Here is a 25,942-nt window from a genome sequence, read left to right as displayed (position 1 = left end):
CAGAGGGGAAGAGAACTAGAACTCTAGTGCCACCTATTGAAAATAGCAATCCTAGAAGTCAGTATCGACCCTTTAACAAGCCTTGAAAGATGACTTACGATAAAAGCCTAACCAGAATCTCAATTTTCAGATACAATGTTTCGGGGTGATGCTCCTCATCAGTGCAAAGCTAGAGATCTGCTTTGGCAGGGTAAGAGGTGTCTGACTAGGATCCAAGGGTCAATATTGACTTTTAAGATTGCTACTTCCAATAGGTGGCACTAGAATTTTAGTCCTGTTCCTCTCTGAAGAGGCAATTTGCACATTTAAGTTCCCAGAGGAGCATTGCAAGGCTTACAAGTCTCCTTACATTGGCATGCTGTGCTTAGCATGTCACTCTCCACAAGTAGAAACGTTACCCCTTGGATCCCAGTAAGACGCCTCTGACCCAGCCAAACCAGATCTCACACTTTGCACTGATGAGGGCCAGCAACCTGAAACAGTGTCTTCAAACTGACGTTCTGGTTTGCCTTTTATCCTAAATCATGTGGCAAGACTCGTTAAAGAGTGTATATTGACTTTTAGAATTGCTACTTCCAATAGGTGGCACTAGAATTCTTGTCCTCTTCCTCTCTGAAAAAGCAATTTGCATATTTAAGTTCCCAGAGGAGCATTGCAAGGCTTAAAAGCCTCCTCACATTGGCATGCCAGGCAATTTGCATCTTTATGGCAGCGTCATGCATGGGGACTAATGAGAATGAACCTGTACCATCTCTAGGATGATGACTTTAAATACCAGCCAAAATTAAGAAGTAGCCTAAGGAGATGAATGCAAAAATTTCCGTTTTTATACCTTCTAGCCCATCTGGTGTTATCTATGGTGTAATCCTGTATATCTAGTCTTCAGCAGTACAATAGATCTTATACTGCCCAAACAATACTGACATTCAAAGTGGAATAAAACTGTACCCTCTCTAGGAAGATGATGTTAAATGCCACTCAAAATAAAAAAATGACCTAAGGAGACACATGCAAAGGCTTCTGTGTTTATATCCCCTGTCTGGTGTTATCCATTGTATATTCCTGCCTTTCTAGTCTCCAGCAGTACAATAAATCTTATACGGCCCTCACTAAACTAAGATTCAAATTGGGATAAAGCTATATGCACTCAAAGTTCTCTGTCTTTATACCAACTCCTGTGTCTGGTGTTATCCATGGTGTAATCCTGCCTCTCTAGTCTCCAGCAGTACAATAGATCTTATACTGTCCAAACAATACTGACATTCAAAGTGGAATGAAACTGTACCCTCTCTAAGAAGATGATCTTAAATGCCACTCAAAATGAAGAAATGGCCTAAGGAGTCACATGCAAAGGCTTCCGTGTTTATATACACTCCCATGTCTAGTGTCATCCATTGTGTAATCCTGCCTCTCTAGTCTCCAGCAGTACAATAAATCTTATACTGCCCACAATAATCTAAAATTTAAAGTGGGTTAAAACTGAACCCACTCAAAGTCTTTTTTCTTTATATTGACTTCCTCGTCTGGTGTTATCCATCGTGCAATCCTGCCTCTCTAGTCTCCAGCAGTAAAATAAATCTTAAAATGCCCACAGTATACTGACATTCAAAGTGAAAAGTTTTACAGATCCATATTCAGGTTGTTCCCAGGGGTCATCTTTTAGTTTATGTGCTATGATACCTTCCCTTGTTTTTTCACTCCAATCTTCTTAACCCTTTATAGAGCTGCCACCATTTTCCCTATGAAGACGCGAGGGCATACGGCTTCAGGAACGCCCTGGTGATTGTGTCAGCGGAAAGAGCAGGCAACGGGCTGTATAACTTCATAGTTCCTCTGAGAGCATATTACAGAGCCAAGAAGGAGCTGAGTCCCATCATCCTCCTCCTGGAGAACCCGTGAGGATCAACCTGTGACATCTATGGGGGAATTATAGAGCGGATCATGATGGGAGTTTTTAAAGTGTACAGTGGGGGAAATAAGTATTTGATCCCTTGCTGTTTTTGTAAGTTTGCCCACTGACAAAGACATGAACAGTCTATAATTTTAAGGGTAGGTTAATTTTAACATTGAGAGATAGAATATCCCCAAAAAATCAAGAAAATCACATTGTATAAATTAGATAAATGTATTTGCATTTTGCAGTGAGAAATAAGTATTTGATCCCTCTGGCAAACAACACTTAATACTTGGTGGCAAAACCCTTGTTGGCAAGCACAGCAGTCAGACATTTTTTGTAGTTGATGATGAGGGTTGTGCACATGTCAGGAGGAATTTTGGTCCACTCCTCTTTGCAGATCATCTCTAAATCATTAAGATTTTGAGGCTGTCGCTTGGCAACTCGGAGCTTCAACTCCCTCCATAAGTTTTATATGAGATTAAGCTCTGGAGACTGGCTAGGCCACTCCATGACCTTACTGTGCTTCTTTTTGAGCCACTACTTAGCTGCCCTGGCTGTATGTTTTGGGTCATTGTCTTGCTGGAAGACCCAGCCGCGACCCATGTTCAATGCTCTTACTGAGGGAAGGAGATTGTTGGCCAAAATCTCACGATACATGACCCCATCCATCTTCCCTTCAGTTCGGTGCAGTCGTCATGTCCCCTTTGCAGAAAAGCACCCCCAATGTATGTTTCCCCCACCATGCTTCATGGTTGGGACGATGTTTTTAGGGTTGTACTCATCCTTCTTCTTCCGCCAAACACGCCGAGTTGAGTTAATGCCAAAGAGCTCAATTTTTGTCTCATCTGACCCCAGCACCTTCTCCCAATAATTCACAGAATCATCCAGGTGTTCACTGGCAAACTTCAGACAGGCCTGCACATGTGCCTTCTTGAGCAGGGGGACCTTGTGGGCACTGCAGGATTTTAAACCTTTAAGGCGTAATGTGTTACCAATGGTCCTTGAGATCATTAACAAGTTCTCCCCGTGTAGTTTTAGGCTGATCTCTCACCTTCCTCATGATCAAGGATACCCCACGAGGTGAAATTTTGCTTGGTGCCCCAGATCGATGTCGATTACAGTCATTTTGTATTTCTTCCATTTTCTTACTATTGCACCAACAGTTGTCTCCTTCTCACCCAGCATCTTACTTACGGTTTTGTAGCCCATTCCAGCTTTGTGCAGGTCTATAATCATGTCCCTGACATCCTTAGAAAGCTCTTTGGTCTTGCCCATGTTGTAGAGGTTAGAGTCTGACTGAGTTGATTAGGAGCGTCTAACTGGTCTGTTGGAGTCAGAACTTATAATGGTTTGTAGGGGGATCAAATACTTATTTCTCACTGCAAAATGCAAATAAAATTATCTAATTTATACAATGAGATTTTCTTGATTTTTTTTGGATATTCTATCTCTCAATGTTAAAATTATCCTACCCTTAAATTATAGACTGTTCAAGTCTTTGTCAGTGGGCAAACTTGCAAAAACAGCAAGGGATCAAATAATTATTTCCCCCACTGTATATAAGAAAACCAAATAAAGTAGTAAGGGGCCAAGGTGTAACCAGACAAAGCTAAATAAACCCTCTAAAAGATATGCATTAAAATTAAGAAAATCATGCAAGGTATAGATAGAAAAAAAGTGTACACCAAGGCACCGCGTATAAAGGTTACAGATAAATCACTGAGATTGTGCGGGGTCAAACGGATCCCTTAGTATTTGCTGAAGTGTAAAAGATGGTCTATAGGATAATAATGGTGTAAGGATTAAAGACCCCGCTTCTGTCGATGTAAGATTGGCAGCAAGAACACTCGCTGCATCCCACTCATTGTCTGCGGCTCCTTCTCAGCGCCCTCCAGCTTTCTTCTTCTTCTTTTCCCCTGATAACGTTATTTATTTTTCTTTTTGGGGAATTTACTTTTCATTTTTTAGTTACTCTTTGCTTGTTCAGATGACATCTGTTGGATATGTCCAAGTACTTGGTTGTTGATATTTGCTGGTGTTTTCTCTATTTTAAGAGATGTGTCACACTAGGGTCTGCAGTTAGGGTCCGCTACGTTGAACGGGGGGCTCCATATTGCTTATATGTAGGATGCAAACCTTCACGGTCAAGAAGGCTCGGATAGGGTGGAATAGGGACTGACTATTGCATTTATGTTCTACCTACTTATATTTCTATTGCCTACACCCTTCTTTTCTTTTTTATAATTGTCCTACCTTTCCTTGAGAAGATGTGCAGGGCACTGCATCATAGCTCCACCTAGTGGATAGACTGGGAACTGCATTATAGCTTTACCTAGTGGATGAGCAGGGGATTGCATCATAGCTCCACCCAGTGGATAGGCTGGGAACTGCATTATAGCTTCACCTAGTGGATGGGCAGGGGACTGCATCATAGCGTCACCTAGTGGATGGGCAAGGGACTGCATCTTAGCTCCACCCAGTGGATAGGCTGGGAACTGCATTACAGCTTCACCTAATGGATGGGCAGGGGACTGCATCATAGCTTCACCTAGTGGATGGGCAAGGGGCTGCATCATAGCTCCCCCCAGTGGATAGGCTGGGAACTGCATTACAGCTTCACCGAGTGGATGGGCAGGGGACTGCATCATAGCTTCACCTAGTGGATGGGCAAGGGGCTGCATCATAGCTCCACCCAGTGGATAGGCTGGGAACTGCATTACAGCTTCACCTAGTGGATGGGCAGGGGACTGCATCATAGTTTCACCTAGTGGATGGGCAGAGGATGCCATTATAGCTTTATCTAGGGCATGGACAGGGGATAGTATTATGAATTCACCTAGTGGATGGGCAGGGTACTGCATTATGAATTCACCTAGTGGATGGGCAGTGTACTGCATCATACCTTCACCTAGAGGATGGGCAAGGTACTGCATCATACCTTCACCTAGAGGATGGGCAGAGTACTGCATCATAGCGGTACATAGTGGGTGGGCAGGGTACTGCATCATACCTTCACCTAGAGGATGGGCAGAGTACTGCATCATACCTTCACCTAGAGGATGGGCAGGGTACTGCATCATAGCGGTACATAGTGGGTGGGCAGGGGATGGCATCCTGAAATATTAAATCGCTTCAGTCATACATACTTGAACTGTACTGAACGCTGTGTAGAACGAGGGTCTTTTCCCAATAGAGGTTTTTCTTTGTGCCCCTCCATATTCATAGAACAGTTAAAGGTCTACTAACTGCTTTGTAACCTGCAATCAACAGATCTACTAATTCTATGATTTCTGTTGTTATCCTAAACATATATACTGTATATATTTCTCAATGTAAATGGTGCGTAAAAGTTTTTACAATTTTATCCCCCTTATCCTTCAGGCCGGACACACAGTTTCTTGAAGCGATCTGCTGGTTCCCTCTTGTCTATTACATGGTGGGATCCATTGACAAGTGAGTAATAATGAGAAAGATATCAAAGTTATTTATTGTATTGCACCCTGCACATCTGCATTTCTGCCGAACCTTTAAAATAATGCTTTTTACCAAAAACAGCACCACACATGTCCACAGGTTGTGTATGGTATTGCAGCTCAGATTTTCATTGATTAATGAAGCTCAGTTAATCCTGACACATCTACTTAGGTTTCCCTCCTCATGGGGATCTCCGCAGTCAAACTAATGTGTAGATATTTGTGTCTTATCCTTTCACAATCCCATAAAGGAAATGCGGACAGAGAAAAGTCAGGAAGTAATAACCAGGGGTGGATTAAGAGTAGCAAGGGTCCCGGGCAGTTTAGAAGGCGCGGGCCCCCCCCACACACACCTGATGTATCACATGTCACATGATCCCCTGTGATAGATCATGTGATAGTTCACGTGAAATTAATTTGGCACAATATTAATTATAATAATTTTTTTTAGGCTGTGTGCCCACTATGCGTTTTTTAAGCGTTTCCGCAGCGGCATTTCCGCTGCAGAAACACTTAAAAAACGCATGGTAGAAGGTCTGCTATGTTCCCCAATGATAATCCGCATGTGTTGTGCACATGCTGCGGAAATTCCGCTGCGGATTATCATTGCGGAAAAATCCACAGCACTACCAATTATTTTCCAGAAGCGCCGCCATTGACTTGCATTGGACCGCATGACATCCGCATCACTGCATCTGTACATGCAGAATCCATGCGTTTCAATGTGCAGATGGTACCCGGGTTTGGAGAAGAGGAGACTCTCCTCCGCACCCGGGTACCATAGAACCTGTAAAAAAAGAATAAAATAAAAAATAAATATTATACTTACCTTCTGATGGCCCCCAGTGTCTTTATCCGATGCGTTGTTGCTTGCCGGCAGCTCACGATGGTCTGAAAAGGACCTGTCGTGATGTCATGTACAGTCATGGCCAAAAGTATTGAGAATGAGACAAATAGTAATTTTTCCAAAGTTCCAAAGTTTACTGCTTCATTTTTTGTAATGGCAATTTGCATATACTCCTGAATGTCAAAGAGTGATCAGCTTAACAGCAATTACTGTACTTGCAAAGTCAATATTTGCCCAGAAAATGAACTTTAACCCCAAAAACACATTTCAACATCATTGCAGTCCTGCCTTAAAAGGAGCAGCTAACATCGTTTTAGTGATTGATCCATTAACACAGGTGTGGGTGTTGATGAGGACAGGGCTGGCGATCAATCAGTCATGATTAAGTAAGAATGACATCACTGGACACTTTAAAAGGAGGCTGGTTCTTGGTATCATTGTTTCTCTTCAGTTAACCATGGTTATCACTAAAGAAACACGTGCAGCCATCATTGCACTGCACAAAAATGGCCTAACAGGGAAGAGTATCGCAGCTACAAAGATTGCACCTCAGTCAACAATCTATCGCATCATCAAGAACTTCAAGGAGAGAGCTTCCATTGTTGTCAAAAAGGCTCCAGGGCGCCCAAGAAAGACCAGCAAGCGCCAGGACCGTATCTTAAAACTGTTTCAGCTGCGGGATCGGACTACCAGCAGTGCCGAGCTTGCTCAGGAATGGCAGCAGGCTGGTGTGAGTGCTTCTGCACGCACTGTGAGGCGGAGACTCTTTGAGCAAGGGCTGGTTTCAAGGAGGGCAGCAAAGAAGCCACTTCTCTCCAGAAAAAACATCAGGGACCGACTGATATTCTGCAAAAGGTACAGGGAGTGGACTGCTGAGGACTGGGGCAAAGTCATTTTCCCTGATGAATCCCCTTTTCGATTGTTTGGGACATCTGGAAAACAGCTTATTCGGAGAAGAAGAGGTGAGCGCTACCACCAGTCTTGTCTCATGCCAACTGTAAAGCATCCTGAAACCATTCATGTGTGGGGTTGCTTCTCAGCCAAGGGAATCGGCTCACTCACAGTCTTGCCAAAAAACACAGCCATGAATAAAGAATGGTACCAGAATGTCCTCCAAGAGCAACTTCTCTCAACCATCCAAGAGCAGTTTGGCGCCCAACAATGCCTTTTCCAGCATGATGGAGCACCTTGCCATAAAGCAAAGGTGATAACAAAATGGCTCATGGAACAAAACATAGAGATTTTGGGTCCATGGCCTGGAAACTCCCCAGATCTTAATCCCATTGAGAACTTGTGGTCAATCATCAAGAGACGGGTGGACAAACAAAAACCAACAAATTCTGGCAAAATGCAAGCATTGATTATGCAAGAATGGACTGCTATCAGTCAGGATTTGGTCCAAAAGTTGATTGAGATCATGCCAGGGAGAATTACAGAGGTCTTGAAGAAGAAGGGGCAACACTGCAAATATTGACTTGCTGCATTAACTCATTCTAACTGTCAATATAACCTATTGGTACTCATAATATGATTGCAATTATATTTCTGTATGTGATATAAACATCAGACAAACACTAATAAAAACCAGAGGCCAGCAGATCATGTGAAAATAGAATTTTGGTGTCATTCTCAATACTTTTGGCCATGACTGTAGTCATGTGACGGGTCACGCGACCGCTGACGTCGGCAGGCCATCAGAAGGTAAGTATATATTTTTTATTTTTTACCATCCTTTTACGGTCACACTATATAAATCCATGCCGGTTGCATGGATTTATATAGTGTGATCAAGTTGTCAAGCACTTTCCAAGTGATGCTAAAATCGCTTGGAAAGCGCTTGTCAACCCGCATGTGGAAATGCAAGTGAAGAACGCTTCACATCCACATGTCCCTGGCAGGAAAAACGCATGTGAAATCCGCATGTACAATCCGCATGCGTTTTTTCTGCCAGGAAGATGCAGAAACGCTCAAAAAAAATCCGGAGCATTTCTGCATCGTGGGCACATAGCCTTAGATTAATTGTATGACTCAATATGGAGCACATGGTGTCATCTATACACAGCGGGAGGCCGCACGGTGCCATCTATACACAGCAGGGGGCCGCACGTAGCCATCTATACACAGCAGGAGGCCGCACGGCGCCATCTATACACAGCAGGAGGCCGTACGGCGCCATCTATACACAGCGGGAGGCCGCACGGCGCCATCTATACACAGCGGGAGGCCCCACGCCACCATCTATACACAGCGGGAGGCCCCACGGCACCATCTATACACAGCGGGAGGCCGCACATAGCCATCTATACACAGCAGGAGGCCGCACGTAGCCATCTATACAGAGCGGGAGGCCGCACATAGCCATCTATACTCAGCGGGAGGCCGCACGGCGCCATCTATACACAGCGAGAGGCCGCACGGTGCCATCTATACACAGCGGGAGGCCGCACGGCTCCATCTATACACAGCGGGAGGCCTCACGGCGCCATCTATACACAGCGGGAGGCCGCACGGCGCCCCCCCCAGAGACAGCAGGAGGCCGCCATCTATACTCAGCAGGAGGCTGCACGCAGTCACGCACACACACAAACATATACAGACATACACGCATAAACACATTTGAAACACAAAAATACATATAAACAGACATCACACAATTATGTCTGCCTCCACACACACACACACACACAAACACTCACTCAATCACACACACACACACTCACTCTCACTTTCACACACTCACCATCCCCCGGCACGGCTCCAGTCCTCCTGCTCCTCTCCGCTCCAGTCCTCCTGCTCCTCTCCGATGTAGGCTGCAGCAGTGCACAGGGCCGTGTCTCCTAGCTGTGACGCGGCTGGGCCAGCACAGGGAAGTTAACTGCTGCTGCAGTGCTGGCCCGGTCGAAGAAGAAGGAGCGGCCGTGCGCCGCTGCTGGGGATAGCGGTCCGGGGGCCCCCCGCCACTGACTGCCTGTATGCCGCGCTCCTGTGTATGCTGGGCCCTGCCTGACGTCATGTGGCAGGGCGGTCCCAGCATCATTCAAACTGCCGGCCCCGGTGGATCTGCAGCTGGCCGGATGGGAGCGGCTGCGTAATGCAGCGTGTGAGTGGCTGCTTTGAACTTTGGGACCACCCTGCTTGATGTCATGTAGCAGGGCGGTCCCAAAGTTCAAAGCAGCCACTCACAGACACGCTGGCTGCATCACGCAGCCCTGTATATGCACTAACGCTGGCGGGAAATTTAAATGATGTTGGGACTGCCCTGCCACATGACATCAGGCAGGGCGGTACCAACAGCATTTAAACTGTACGCCCGTGCTGGTGAATCTACAGCCGCGGCGGTCAGATGGGAGCGTCATGTGACACTAGCAGGGCGGGGCGACACAGTATGATTCAAACTGCCTACAGCTGCGGGCCCGCAGCGGTGATCATCTAAACCTTCGGCCAGCGCGGCGGTGACCGAAAAAAATGCACATTATAATAGGAGCAATTCATGGGCCCCCTGGAGCCTCAGGGCCCCGGGCAGTAGCCCACATTGCCCTCATTATAATCCGCCTATGGTAATAACTGTACATAAACCAGGTTTATCTCTGCTGCCTTATGAATCAGATTTTTCTCCACTGCCGTATTAATCAGATTTTTCTTCATTGCCGTATTAATCAGATTTTTCTTACTGACTTATTAATCAGATTTCCCTTTTATTGCCTTTCTAATCAGTTTTTTTCTAACCACCCTATTAATCAGATTTTTCTCTTACCATTTTTTTAATCAGACCCCCATACACAATAGATTAAAGTTGGCTAAACACACCAATATCAGCGAGATCATTCAATAGTCTAATGTATATGGGGGCCTTCCAACTCTCCCAGACAGCTGATATCAGGGGATTAAGGATTGGGCAGATTGAATGTTAACACTCGACCCTTTTGTATTCAGGAGATAAGCTGCTGCCATTGCCATTTAGTAGTGGCTTTTTCTGCTTTCCCCTTTGAAAGCACATAAACTTTTGGCCAAGCCGAAGTGTATGGGGAAGTCACAAGAGATATCTATCGGTCACATGAGCCATCAGCCGTCAGCTATTGCAAGTGTATGGTCAGCTTCACTGCCTTTTTAATCAGATTTTTCTCTTACTGCCTAATAATCAGATTTTTCTCTTAAGTTTCATTTACACTAAAAGATAATCATGAATGAGCATTCTTAAAAACGCTGTTTCATGATTATCATGCTTTGTGAACAGGTTGCCGATCACCGATGACTGAGTAAAATGCTCATTCATCGGCTGAAGTGATCTTTTGTGCAACACAAAAATTCTTCTTTCTCCGTGGTGCATCGTCCTGTGTAAACAGGACTCGCACTGCCGAGAATCCTGACAGCCTGTGCACTGACTGATCTACTCCAGATCACATTGTTTACTTTGGTTTTGCTGTGTAAACTGGCTATTAAATGACTGTCGATCTGTAATAGATTACTGATTGGCAGTCGTATCGTGCCATCGGCGATCGGGCTGTGTAAATGGACCCTTACTGTCTTATGAATGTAATTTTTTCTCTTGCTGCCATTTTATTCAGATTTTTCTCTTAATTCCTTTTAATTCAGATTTTTCTCTTGCTGCCATTTTATTCAGATTTTTCTCTTACTGCCTTATTAATCAGATTTTTTTCTTACTGTCTTATTATTCAGATTTTTCTCTTACTGATATTTTATTCAGATTTTTCTCTTTAATAAGGCAGTAAGACAAATCTTATTAATAAGGCATTAAAGAGAAAAATCTGATTAAGAAAACAGTAAGAAAAAAGTTTGATTAATAAGGTGGTAAGAGAAAAATCAGAATAAAATATCAGTAAGAGAAAAAATGTGAATAGTACGACAGCAAGAAAAAAATCTGATTAATAAGGCAGTAAGAGAAAAATCTGAATTAGATGTCAGGAAGAGAAAAATCTGATTAGTAAGGCAGGAGAAAAATTTGGTTAATAAGGCAGTAAGAGAAAAATCAGAATATAATGGCAGCCAAAGAAAAATCTGAATAAAGTAGCAGAAAGAGAAAAATGTGATCAATAAGGCAGTAAGAGGGAAATCTGAACAAAATGTGCGTAAGAGACAAATCTTATTAATAAGGCAGTAAGATTATTAAAAGGCTTTAATCAGATTTGTCTTTGTCTTATTAATAAGATTTGTCTCTTACTGACATTTTGTTCAGATTTCTCTCTTACTACATTATTAATCAGATTTTTCTCTTACTGACATTGTATTCAGATTTTTTCTTTACTGCCTTATTAATAAGATTTGTCTCTAACTAGCCTACAACCTGCAGTAACCACCGCTCCACCATACCGCTGCACGACCAGCTCTACCCTCACCTACTGTATCCTCACCCATCCCTTGTAGATTGTGAGCCCTCGCGGGCAGGCTCCTCGCTCCTCCTGTACCAGTCGACGTTATGTTTTGTTAAAGATTATTGTAATTGTTCTTGTATGTATACCCCTTCTTCACATGTAAAGTGCCATGGAATAAATGGCGCTATAATAATAAATAATAATAATAACTGTCTTATTAATAAAATTTTTCTCTTGCTGCTACTTTATTCAGATTTTTCTTTGGCTGCCATTATATTCAGATTTTTCTCCTGCCTTACTAGTCAGATTTTTCTCTTACTTCCATTTTATTTCGATTTTTCTCTTTCTGATCTCTAATTCAGATTTTTCTCTTTCTGATCTCTAATTCAGATTTTTCTCTTACTGCCTTATTAATCAGATTTTTCTTTGGCTGCCTTATTAATCAGATTTTTCTCCACTGCCTTATTAATCAGATTTTTCTCTTACTGCCTTTTTGATCAGATTTTTCTTAAACTATATTTAAACAGATTGTACCGTTTATTTCACCTATGTTAACAAAGAATCCCTCCAATAACGATAATATATGAACGGACATATAGTTATTAATACTATCAGCATCAAGTAAAGTTGGGAAAACAACAACAAAAAAATCATGTTACCCAATGAGTAATAGGATTCAGCGCCCTCCCTGGAAATGCAATCCTATCCCCTCCGCGATGTATCAGTGCTATATTGGAATCAGCCGTTTTGCTTTCTCCGCAGTCTCGATGACCTGCTACGTTGTGGTGTAAGTTACGCGGCTCACATGGTCGTCGTCGGTGAGGAAAGCTCCATGATTGCGGAGGAAGATTATATGGCTGATGCTCGGACCATAGTAAATGTACAGACACTTTTTAGGTAAGACCTCCTCTCTTATGTAGAGAGTGTCATCTGGTGCTCAAGGTCTCCTCATCGAGGGGCCACAAGCCGCCCCTCACCTCACTTGCTAGTAAAGAAAAATATTTACGTGATGAAGTGCAAAATCCGCACTGAAAATCAGCTCCTGATCTGCGTCATCTGAACTGGTTCTTATGTGTATGGGTATATGGAAGGAGAATAACGAATGTTTCTTCCCCCTCATTCTACAGACTGTTTCCCGGGCTGAATATTATCACAGAATTAACACATCCAGCAAATATGAGGTTCATGCAGTTCAAAGCCAAAGACAAATACTCAGTGGTGCTGTCTAAGCTGGAGAAGGTAAAGGCCGTCACACTCGTCAGATATCTGTCTGACTGTCTCTCTAATGTCTGTCATCTTCCTATGTCTTCTTCTCCCTTTCCTAATCCCTCCCTCAAAGCTCTGTCCTCTCACAGAGGGAACGTGAACGGGGCTCTAACCTGGTCTTCATGTTCAGACTGCCTTTCGCTGCTGGGAAGGTCTTCAGTGTCAGCATGCTGGATACCCTGCTATATCAGGTATGGCCGAAAAACCACTGCCACCCCAATATTACATCCTATATCATATCCCCCTATATCTCCTCCTATTACATCACATATCATATCCCCCTATATCTCCTCCTATTACTCCATATATCCCCCTATATCTCCTCCTATTACTCTATATATCCTCCCCTATATCTCCTCATATTACTCCATATATCCTCCCCTATATCTCCTCCTAATACTCCATATATCCTCCCTATATCTCCTCCTATTACTCCATATATCCTCCCTATATCTCCTCCTATTACTCCATATATTCTCCCTATATCTCCTCCTATTACTCCATATATCCTCCCTATATCTCCTCCTATTACTCCATATATCCTCTCCTATATCTCCTCCTATTACTCCATTGTCAGGCAAAAGGTATTTTTGCCCGAGTTTTAAAAAATGAGAGATGTTTTAAAAAAGGAAAAAAAAACCACCCCCTATCTGTTTGTAAGTGAAGACATAGAACTCACTTTTGCTTTTCCCCAAACCAGGAATTTTTATGACCCGCCATAAAACCTCAGTCCAGGGCAAGCGCTGGTACAAACCGGAAAATCCCTCCAAAAAATCCCATTGTTTAATTGTACAAACGTTTTATGCCAATTTCAATCACGCACAGGTCTGACAGAAACATCGGAACCACGTTTTTTGAATGCTTACCTTTTTCCCATTACAATAGTATAACTTGCATAACTGAGGAATGACCGGGAACTGAGATAATGGATTCTGAGCTTCTGAGCGTCATAGAGGTTTCATATTTAATATCTATCTTCATGAATATTGCTGACGGTCAAGATGATGTCTCCCTCTTGGATGTGGGACCCCCCTACACCAAGATATGGAATCTGAAGGATTTTTTAGGTCTTCTGCAGCTGGGTGGGCTCGCAAAGCCGAGCCCCCCTTGTAAGGTAAATAAGGGGTGTTCCCCAGAGTTTTGGCTGCTTGCTAAAAACCAGATCGGCCATTTTTCAAGCCATTCCAACCAGGGACGCAGACGCATGCACTACACGCTGCGTGAAGGAATCAAGTCTAATTTCCGGGGAGCCATCCCCCCCACAGAATCTGAGACCATCACCTTGTGAAGCAGGTTTTGCTATTACTTATCCCTTTTATTTTAATAACTGTTTATGCATACATGTAAATTGTCTCCTTTATAATATCTTGTATATATTTTGTAAACACTGCCCCCCCTTTGGGAGTAAATCATTAATTATTTACCAGCTTCGTTCTTCTTGTCCTATGTCGAGCAAACACGTTCCTCACTCGCTAATTCACGTTACCTACCAGGTACCCGATCCACCTGTTAAGCGATCGGTGGTGGCAGTATACCAGTATTTATGTGATATTGTGGTTTGAGGGTGGCTGGTCGGAGGTATATATACGTTCCTGGAAGGAACTGGTGGTATATATACGTCCTGTCACATCACGTGCCGCAATAGTCGACATAAATTAGAGCAGCTGCACCCGTGCTTATCCTCTGTCAATACCGTGTTTGACCAGCAGGATAAGGGGGCGCCAGAGAGCTGCAAGGTCTGACCCAAGAGTGGGTGTTGTTTTCATGACAAATTGGTGGCAGCGGTGGGATCATAGGACATTAGTGATCTGGTTTGAGCAATCATTCCTCTCACTAAAAACTTGCACAAAAGTTTTGAAGATCGAACTCAGTGTTTATTAGATCTGAGACAATACTGTATGTGTAGCAGTTACCCCTGCCCTTCTTCGTTTTTTCTTTTCTATTTTTATTTTGGTGATCATGGTCGTAGTTGGGGAGTCCTGGTATCACCAGCAGAAAAAGGACACTCTTACTGGAATATGTATAATCAAAGGCATTGACCCCCACGGCAAAAGCAAAGAACAAATGATTTCTGAACTGTTACAAGATGCTGCAGAGCCCGTCCGACAGCAGAGCCCTGATGAGGGGGCGGCCAGCCAAGGCCCGGATGGCGCTGCTGCCGGGGTCCAACCGGTGATTGCCAGCCATACCCGCAACCAGGGTAGTGTGGACCCCCACCTGCAGATGGCCTTGGAGGAGCTCGCTGCAGACGATCATGATGGACGACTGCAGCTGATCCTGAAATTCCAGGAGCGGGCTGAGCGACAAGCCCAAGCTGACCGAGAGGCTGCTGAGCGACAAGCTGACCGAGAGGCTGCTGAGCGACAAGCTGACCGACAACACCAGCTGGAGCTAGCCCGGATTCAGAAGGAGTTGCCCTCTACGCAGACCCGTGAGTCCAACAGTGCCAGCTGCTTTAAACCCCGTCCTGAGCACTTCCCTGTGATGGAAAAGGATGGGGACTTGGACACATTTCTGCGAGGCTTTGAAAAGGCCTGCAGGCAGTATCAGCTGCCCATCAACCAATGGGCAAGATATTTGACTCCAGGGCTCCGAGGAAAAGCTTTGGAGGTGTTTGCTTCCCTCCCTCGAGAGCAGGATGGAGACTATGAGGCCGTCAAGCAGGCCCTGATTAAAAAGTACCAGCTGACTCCGGAGGTTTACCGGAAAAAATTCAGAACCCTCCAACGTGGACCACATGACACCTACCGTGATGTGGTAGACGGGCTCAGAACCAACTTTGAGCAGTGGATCCAAGGACTGTCAGCGGCCACCTTTGAGCAGCTAAAGGACCTGATGATGAAAGACCAGTTCCTGCATCTGTGTCCGACTGAGGTACGGCAGTTCGTGATGGATCGGGAGCCACCTGATGCCAATAAAGCAGCGCAGATCGCAGACACCTACGAGGCCAACCGGAGACCAGAGGTGCGGAAGCCGGTCGTCGCCAGCTGGAAAGGGGGTAAGCCATCAACCACCATCCCTGCCCCTGCCAGCCGACCTTCCGGAGGCCTTTTTCCCGTTGCCAAGGCCCTGCCTGCATCCGATGCCCGCAGGTGTTATTCCTGCAACCAGACTGGTCATCTCAGCGCCACTTGCCCAGAGAAGCAGAGGAAGAACCCCCCACCCAAGGCCCCAGGGCCTAATGCCTCAGTTCTTTTGGTGGGTGGGCCGGTTGGGAGGGCCTGTGAAAACTTTCAGTCTGTCAGGGTGGGGGACACTCTCACTGTAGGCCTCAAGGACACTGGGGCCGAACGAACCCTCATCCGACCCGAACTGGTGTCCCCTGAAGCGCTTATTCCAGGAAAGACCCTGACTGTCACTGGGATTGGGGGCGTCCGATGCCCCTTGCCCATGGCCCGAGTTTTTATTGATTGGGGTGCGGGGAGTGGGGTGAAGGAAGTGGGAGTATCCAAAAACCTACCTGCAAATGTTTTGTTGGGAACTGATTTGGGGAGGATGTTTGCTTATTATGTCCCTGACACCCCTCCCCGATCTGATACGGTTGGTAAGGTTAATACTGATACTGTGAATGTCAATGCTTTACCTGATGATGATGAAGATGATGATGATGATGATGTTGTTGTATTGGAAGGTGCAGGAGAACTCAGCCATGTCACTCTGCGGGGTGATGTTGCTGAGGATCCCCTAGCAGGAGCAAAGGTCAGTGCCAAGGGTAATGGGGAGAGGCACGAGGACCATGAAGCAGGTGGTGCTGTGCCAGTGACCAGTGTCACAACAGAAGGTGACCTGGCTGATAGTCGCTGCCCCATACGTAGCACTGTGCCTGAGGTAATGGAGGATGATGGAGAAGTAGTTCTCATGGCCTCGCAGGCTAATGAGACGGAGTTATTCCCCGGGGAGACGGCCTATATAGCCGCTGTTACCCGCAGTCAGAGTGCCCAGAACGCAAGTAACTCCCTGCCTTCTGGACCCTCCTCGAACAGAGGAATAACTGAATCAGGTATGGACCCAGAGCCGGTCCCAGAGGGTCCCAGTGAGGACGTGGCCTTAACCTCACTTCTGGCTTCCTCCAGCCAGGAGTTTCAGGCAGCTCTGCACTCAGATGCTAGCCTGGAGACGTTAAGGAGCCTCGCGGAGAAACCCACCTCCGAGTCGGATAAGGAGAGGGTATTCTGGGACCAAGGGAGGTTGTACCGGGAGACAGTTCCCTGTACACCCCAACAGGAGTGGCTGAGGGAAAGACAGCTGGTCGTCCCCTACCAATTCAGGGATGAGTTGTTGCGGATCGCCCATGAAATTCCACTCGCTGGACACTTGGGGGTCAGCAAAACCAAGGCCCGGCTGTCTCACCACTTTTATTGGCCCAAAATGAAGACAGATGTGGTGAACTACTGTCGATCCTGTACCACGTGTCAAAGAGTGGGAAAATCAGGGCCGGCCCCCAAAGCCCCCCTGATCTCTTTGCCAGTGATAGAGGAGCCTTTCCAGAGGATTGCTGTGGACATTGTGGGACCACTGGCCATACCCAGCAGCTCTGGAAAACGATTCATCCTTACCGTGGTAGACTATGCTACCCGGTATCCGGAGGCGGTAGCCCTGTCCTCAATTAGGGCGGATAAGGTGGCGGACGCCCTCTTAGCCATCTTTTCGTGAGTAGGATTTCCCAGGGAGATGCTTACCGACCAGGGGACTCAGTTCATGTCACGCTTAATGGAGGCCCTATATAAGAAAATGCAGGTGCAGCATTTGGTATCGAGTGCGTATCACCCACAGACCAATGGTTTGTGTGAGCGATTCAACGGTACCCTCAAACAGATGTTAAAAATGCTGGTTGAGACCCAGGGTCGCGACTGGGAGCGTTACCTCCCACACCTGCTATTTGCTTACAGAGAGGTTCCACAGGCCTCGACGGGGTTCTCCCCCTTTGAGCTCCTGTATGGCAGGCGTGTCCGAGGACCCCTTGGGTTGATAAGGGAATTCTGGGAAGAAGAGCCGAGCTCCCCAGGAGTGTCCATCGTGGAGTATGTCATGCGCTTCCGTGACAAGATGCAGACCTTGACGCAGTTGGTGCATGACAACATGGCGCAAGCCCAGGCTGACCAGAAGCATTGGTACGACCAGAACGCCCGAGAACGGACCTACCAGGTGGGTCAGAAGGTGTGGGTGCTGGTCCCCGTACCAAAGGACAAGCTTCAGGCGGCCTGGGAAGGCCCGTACGTCATTCACCAACAGCTCAACCCGGTCACCTACGTGATCACACTGGACCACGAGCGGGGTAGGCGGAAGGCGTTTCACGTTAATATGATGAAGGCTCATCAAGAACGTGGAACCTGCGTCCTACCGGTCTGCAACCTGCCCGAGGATGGGGAGGATGACCCCCTCTTGGACATGCTCGCCCAAGCGAAGGCCAGCGGGTCCCTAGAGGATGTAGAGCTAAGCGACTTGCTATCCGCAGACCAGAGGTCTCAGATGCAAGCAGTGCTGAAACCCTTCCAAGCAGTGTTCACCAACCTGCCTGGCAGGACTGAAGTGGCGGTCCATGAAGTGGACACCGGGAATCATGCCCCACTCCGGCGGACAGCCTATCGAATCTCCGACGAGGTGCAGCATGTCATGCGCCAGGAGGTCGAGGAGATGCTGCAGTTGGGGGTGATTAAGCGGTCCAAGAGCGCGTGGGCCTCACCTGTAGTCCTGGTGCCTAAGAAGGACCGGACCACCCGGTTCTGTGTGGACTACAGGGGGCTCAACGCTATCACCGCCTCTGACGCAGAACCAATGCCACGCATTGAGGAGCTGCTGGAGCGGTTAGCCAGCGCGAGCTATCTCTCCATTATGGATTTGAGTCGGGGATATTGGCAGATTCCCTTGAGCCCCAGGGCCCAGGAGAAGTCCGCCTTTATCACCCCCTTCGGATTGTTTGAATCCACGGTCATGCCCTTCGGCATGAAAAATGCCCCTGCCACGTTCCAGCGAATGGTCAACCACCTGCTCCAGGGACTGGAGAGGTACGCAGTGGCGTACCTGGATGACATTGCCATCTTCAGTCCCACCTGGGAGGATCACCTCGAGCATCTGCAGCAGGTGCTCAGGCGCATTCACCAGGCGGGCTTGACCATCAAGCCGGGAAAGTGCCAGATGGGCATGAACGAGGTCCACTACCTGGGGCACCGGGTAGGTGGGGGTACTCTGAAGCCAGAGCCTGGGAAGGTGGACGCTATCGTGTCCTGGCCCACCCCCAGGACCAAGAAGCAGGTGCAGTCCTTCTTGGGCACTGCAGGGTACTATAGACGCTTTGTGCAGGACTATAGTAGCCTTGCGAAGCCCTTGACAGACCTCACCAGGAAGAGCCTACCCCATTCCGTCAAATGGACGGATGAATGCGAGGTGGCCTTTAGGGCTTTGAAGACTGCCCTGAGCAGCTCTCCTGTACTAAAGGCGGTCAACGGCACACGGCCACTCTTAGTACAGACCGACGCCAGTGAGTTTGGCCTCGGTGCTGTACTCAGCCAGGTCGACTCGGGGAACCAAGAACACCCCGTGTTGTACCTAAGCCGGAAACTGCTGCCGAGGGAAGTGGCCTATTCCACCATAGAGAAGGAGTGCCTGGCCATTGTATGGGCCCTCAACCGCTTACAGCCTTACTTGTACGGGCGCCCCTTCACTGTCGTGACTGACCACAACCCCCTGAGTTGGCTGCACACCATGTCAGGTGCCAAAGGAAGGTTGTTACGCTGGAGCCTCACCCTCCAGCAGTATGACTTTACCGTTCAACACCGCAAGGGCAGCGAGCATGGCAATGCCGATGGGTTGTCCCGGCGAGGGGAGCCTCCAGACATACGCTTGGAGGAGTACCAGAAGGTCCTACCTCCATAGCGCAGTCTAAAAGGGGGAGGTGTCAGGCAAAAGGTATTTTTGCCCGAGTTTTAAAAAATGAGAGATGTTTTAAAAAAGGAAAAAAACCCCACCCCCTATCTGTTTGTAAGTGAAGACATAGAACTCACTTTTGCTTTTCCCCAGGAATTTTTATGACCCGCCATAACACCTCAGTCCAGGGCAAGCGCTGGTACAAACCGGAAAATCCCTCCAAAAAATCCCATTGTTTAATTGTACAAACGTTTTATGCCAATTTTAATCACGCACAGGTCTGACAGAAACATCGGAACCACGTTTTTTGAATGCTTACCTTTTTCCCATTACAATAGTATAACTTGCATAACTGAGGAATGACCGGGAACTGAGATAATGGATTCTGAGATTCTGAGCGTCATAGAGGTTTCATATTTAATATCTATCTTCATGAATATTGCTGACGGTCAAGATGATGTCTCCCTCTTGGATGTGGGACCCCCCCACACCAAGATATGGAATCTGAAGGATTTTTTAGGTCTTCTGCAGCTGGGTGGGCTCGCAAAGCCGAGCCCCCCTTGTAAGGTAAATAAGGGGTGTTCCCCAGAGTTTTGGCTGCTTGCTAAAAACCAGATCGGCCATTTTTCAAGCCATTCCAACCAGGGACGCAGACGCATGCACTACACGCTGCGTGAAGGAATCAAGTCTAATTTCCGGGGAGCCGTCCCCCCCACAGAATCTGAGACCATCACCTTGTGAAGCAGGTTTTGCTATTACTTATCCCTTTTATTTTAATAACTGTTTATGCATACATGTAAATTGTCTCCTTTATAATATCTTGTATATATTTTGTAAACACTGCCCCCCTTTTGGGAGTAAATCATTAATTATTTACCAGCTTCGTTCTTCTTGTCCTATGTCGAGCAAACACGTTCCTCACTCGCTAATTCACGTTACCTACCAGGTACCCGATCCACCTGTTAAGCGATCGGTGGTGGCAGTATACCAGTATTTATGTGATATTGTGGTTTGAGGGTGGCTGGTCGGAGGTATATATACGTTCCTGGAAGGAACTGGTGGTATATATATGTCTGGTCACATCACGTGCCGCAATAGTCGACATAAATTAGAGCAGCTGCACCCGTGCTTATCCTCTGTCAATACCGTGTTTGACCAGCAGGATAAGGGGGCGCCAGAGAGCTGCAAGGTCTGACCCAAGAGTGGGTGTTGTTTTCATGACATCCATATATCCTCCCTATATCTCCTCCTATTACTCCATATATCCTCTCCTATATCTCCTAGTATTACTCCATATATCCTCCTATATCTCCTCCTATTACTCCATATATCCCCCCTATATCTCCTCCTATTACTCCATATATCCTCCTATATCTCCTCCTATTACTCCATATATCCTCCCTATATCTCCTCCTATTACTCCATATATCCTCCCCTATATCTCCTCGTATTACTCCATATATCCTCCCTATATCTCCTCCTATTACTCCATATATGCTCCTATGTCTCCTCCTATTACTCCATATATCCTCCCTATATCTCCTCCTATTACTCCATATATGCTCCTATGTCTCCTCCTATTACTCCATATATCCTCCACTATATCTCCTCCTATTACTCCATATATCCTCCCCTATATCTCCTCCTATTACTCCATATAACCTCCCCTATATCTCCTCCTATTACTCCATATATCCTCCCCATATATCCTCCTATTACTCCATATATCCCCCTATATCTCCTCCTATTACTCCATATATCCTTCTATATCTCCTCCTATTACTCCATATATCCTCCCCTATATCTCCTCCTATTACTCCATATATCCTCCCTATATCTCCTCCTATTACTCCATATATCCTCCAATATCTCCTCCTATTACTCCATATATCCTCCCTATATCTCCTCCTATTACTCCATATATCTTCCCTATATCTCCTCCTATTACTCCATATATCCTCCCTATATCTACTCCTATTACTCCATATATCCCCCCTATATCTCCTCCTATTACTCCATATATCCTCCCTATATCTCCTCCTATAGTCCATATATCCTCCCTATATCTCCTCCTATTACTCCATATATCCTGTCCTATATCTCCTCCTATTACTCCATATATCCTCCCTATATCTCCTCCTATTACTCCATATATCCTCCCTATATCTCCTCCTATTACTCCATATATCCTCCCTATATCTCCTCCTATTACTCATATATCCTCCCTATATCTCCTCCTATTACTCCATATATCCTCCCTATATCTCTTCCTATTACTCCATATATCCTCCCTTATATCTCCTCCTATAGTCCATATATCCTCCCTATATCTCCTCCTATTACTCCATATATCCTCCCTATATCTCCTCCTATTACTCCATATATCCTCATATATCTCCTCCTATTACTCCATATATCCTCCCTATATCTCCTCCTATTACTCCATATATCCTCCCTATATCTCCTCCTATTACTCCATATATCCTCCCTATATCTCCTCCTATTACTCCAAATATCCTCCTATATCTCCTCCTATTACTCATATATCCTCCCTATATCTCCTCCTATTACTCCATATATCTTCCCTATATCTCCTCCTATTACTCCATATATCCTCCCTATATCTACTCCTATTACTCCATATATCCCCCCTATAGCTCCTCCTATTACTCCATATATCCTCCTATATCTCCTCCTATAGTCCATATATCCTCCCTATATCTCCTCCTATTACTCCATATATCCTGTCCTATATCTCCTCCTATTACTCCATATATCCTCCCTATATCTTCTCCTATTACTCCATATATCCTCCCTATATCTCCTCCTATTACTCCATATATCCTCCTATATCTCCTCCTATTACTCCATATATCCTCCCTATATCTCCTCCTATTACTCCATATATCCTCCCTATATCTCTTCCTATTACTCCATATATCCTCCCTTATATCTCCTCCTATAGTCCATATATCCTCCCTATATCTCCTCCTATTACTCCATATATCCTCCCTATATCTCCTCCTATTACTCCATATATCCTCATATATCTCCTCCTATTACTCCATATATCCTCCCTTTATCTCCTCCTATAGTCCATATATCCTCCCTATATCTCCTCCTATTACTCCATATATCCTCCCCTATATCTCCTCCTATTACTCCATATATCCCCCCTATATCTCCTCCTATTACTCCATATATCCTCCCCTATATCTCCTCCTATTACTCCATATATCCTCCCTATATCTCTTCCTATTACTCCATATATCCTCCCCTATATCTCCTCCTTTTACTCCATATATCCTCCCCTATACTCCTCCTATTACTCCATATATCCTCTCTATATCTCCTCCTATTACTCCATATATCCTCCCTATATCTCCTCCTATTACTCCATATATCCCCCTATATCTCCTCCTATTACTCCATATATCCTCCCTATATCTCCTTCTATTACTCCATATATCCTCCCTATATCTCCTCCTATAGTCCATATATCCTCCCTATATCTCCTCCTATTACTCCATATATCCTCCCCTATATCTCCTCATATTACTCCATATATCCTCCCTATATCTCCTCCTATTACTCCATATATCCTCCCTATATCTCCTCCTATTACTCCATATATCCTCCCTATATCTCTTCCTATTACTCCATATATCCTCCCCTATATCTCCTCCTATTACTCCATATATCCTCCCCTATATCTCCTCCTATTACTCCATATCTCCTCTCTATATCTCCTCCTATTACTCCATATATCCTCTCTATATCTCCTCCTATTACTCCATATATCCTCCCCTATATCTCCTCCTATTACTCCATATATCCTCTCTATATCTCCTCCTATTACTCCATATATCCTCCCTTATATCTCTTCCTATTACTCTATATATCCTCCCCTATATCTCCTCTATTACTCCATATATCCTCCCTATATGCTCCTCCTATTACTGCATATATCCTCCTATATCTCCTCCTAGTACTCCATATATCCTCCCTATATCTCCTCCTATTACTCCATATATCCTCCCTATATCTCTTCCTATTACTCCATATATCCTCCCTTATATCTCCTCCTATAGTCCATATATCCTCCCTATATCTCCTCCTATTACTCCATATATCCTCCCTATATCTCCTCCTATTACTCCATATATCCTCATAATCTCCTCCTATTACTCCATATATCCTCCCTATATCTCCTCCTATAGTCCATATATCCTCCCTATATCTCCTCCTATTACTCCATATATCCTCCCCTATATCTCCTCCTATTACTCCATATATCCCCCCTATATCTCCTCCTATTACTCCATATATCCTCCCCTATATCTCCTCCTATTACTCCATATATCCTCTCTATATCTCTTCCTATTACTCCATATATCCTCCCTATATCTCCTCCTATTACTCCATATATCCTCCCCTATATCTCCTCCTATTACTCCATATATCCTCTCTATATCTCCTCCTATTACTCCATATTCCTCCATATATCTCCTCCTATTACTCCATATATCCCCCTATATCTCCTCCTATTACTCCATATATCCTCCCTATATCTCCTTCTATTACTCCATATATCCTCCCTATATCTCCTCCTATGTCCATATATCCTCCCTATATCTCCTCCTATTACTCCATATATCCTCCCCTATATCTCCTCCTATTACTCCATATATCCTCCCTATATCTTCCTATTACTCCATATATCCTCCCCTATCTCCCTCCTATTACTCCATATATCCCCCCTATATCTCCTCCTATTACTCCATATATCCTCTCTATATCTCCTCCTATTACTCCATATATCCTCCTATATCTCCTCCTATTCCTCCATATATCCTCCCCCTATATCTCCTCCTATTACTCTTATATCCTCTCTATATCTCCTCCTATTACTCCATATATCCTCCCTATTCTCTTCCTATTACTCTATATATCCTCCCTATATCTCCTCCTATTACTCCATATATCCTCCACTCCTCCTATTACTCCATATATCCTCCCTATATCTCCTCCTATTACTCCATATATCCTCCCTATATCTCCTCCTATTACTCCATATATCCTCCCTATATCTCCTCCTATTACTCCATATATCCTCCCCTATATCTCCTCCTATTACTCCATATATCCTCCCTATATCTCCTCCTATTACTCCATATATCCTCCCTATATCTCCTCCTATTACTCCATATATCCTCCCTATATCTCCTCTATACTCCATATATCCTCCCTATATCTCCTCTATTACTCCATATATCCTCCCCTATATCTCCTCCTATTACTCCATATATCCTCCCTATATCTCCTCCTATTACTCCATATATCCTCCCTATATCTCCTCCTATTACTCCATATATCCTCCCTATATCTCCTCCTATTACTCCATATATCTCCCTATATCTCCTCCTATTACTCCATATATCCTCCCTATATCTCCTCCTATTACTTCATATATCCTCCCTATATCTCCTCGTATTACTCCATATATCCTCCCTATATCTCCTCCTATTACTCCATATATCCTCCCTATATCTCCTCCTATTACTCCATATATCCTCCCTATATCTCCTCCTATTACTCCATATATCCTCCCTATATCTCCTCCTATTACTCCATATATCCTCCCTATATCTCCTCCTATTACTCCATATATCCTCCCTATATCTCCTCCTATTACTCCATATATCCTCCCTATATCTCCTCCTATTACTCCATATATCCTCCCTATATCTCCTCCTATTACTCCATATATCCTCCCTATATCTCCTCCTATTACTCCATATATCCTCCCTATATCTCCTCCTATTACTCCATATATCCTCCCTATATCTCCTCCTATTACTCCATATATCCCCCTATATCTCCTCCTATTACTCCATATATCCCTCCCTATATCTCCTCCTATTACTCCATATATCCTCCCCTATATCTCCTCCTATTACTCCATATATCCTCCCTATATCTCCTCCTATTACTCCATATATCCTCCCTATATCTCCTCCTATTACTCCATATATCCTCCCTATATCTCCTCCTATTACTCCATATATCCTCCCTATATCTCCTCCTATTACTCCATATATCCTCTCCCTATATCTCCTCCTATTACTTCCATATATCCTCCCTATATCTCCTCCTATTACTCCATATATCCTCCCTATATCTCCTCCTATTACTCCATATATCCTCCTATATCTCCTCCTATTACTCATATATCCTCCCTATATCTCCTCGTATTACTCCATAT

At 45.1% G+C, this 25,942-nt stretch overlaps 1 protein-coding gene across 4 annotated transcripts in view; it reads left to right on the top strand.

Moving 5' to 3' along the window:
* LOC141166962 (potassium channel subfamily T member 2-like) overlaps positions 1 to 25,942 on the top strand; it is a 285,657-nt gene that overhangs the window by 235,742 nt on the left and 23,973 nt on the right. For 3 of the 4 annotated variants that reach the window (XM_073654202.1, XM_073654204.1, XM_073654203.1), the window contains 5 exons: positions 1,723 to 1,895; positions 5,279 to 5,350; positions 12,310 to 12,444; positions 12,675 to 12,786; positions 12,903 to 13,004. In XM_073654202.1, coding sequence (XP_073510303.1) covers positions 1,723 to 1,895; positions 5,279 to 5,350; positions 12,310 to 12,444; positions 12,675 to 12,786; positions 12,903 to 13,004 — 594 coding nt within the window. Of the gene's footprint in view, positions 1 to 1,722; positions 1,896 to 5,278; positions 5,351 to 12,309; positions 12,445 to 12,674; positions 12,787 to 12,886; positions 13,005 to 25,942 lie in introns of all 4 variants that reach the window. The other variant, XR_012251369.1, reaches the window with a different exon arrangement.

The sequence above is a fragment of the Phyllobates terribilis genome, unplaced genomic scaffold (assembly GCF_046119375.1).
Source record: "Phyllobates terribilis strain yellow unplaced genomic scaffold, ASM4611937v1 Scaffold_11__3_contigs__length_659146591, whole genome shotgun sequence".
NCBI lineage: Eukaryota > Metazoa > Chordata > Amphibia > Anura > Dendrobatidae > Phyllobates > Phyllobates terribilis.
The sequence above is the reverse complement of the archived record's forward strand: the minus strand, read 5'-3'. Positions and strand labels throughout refer to the sequence as shown.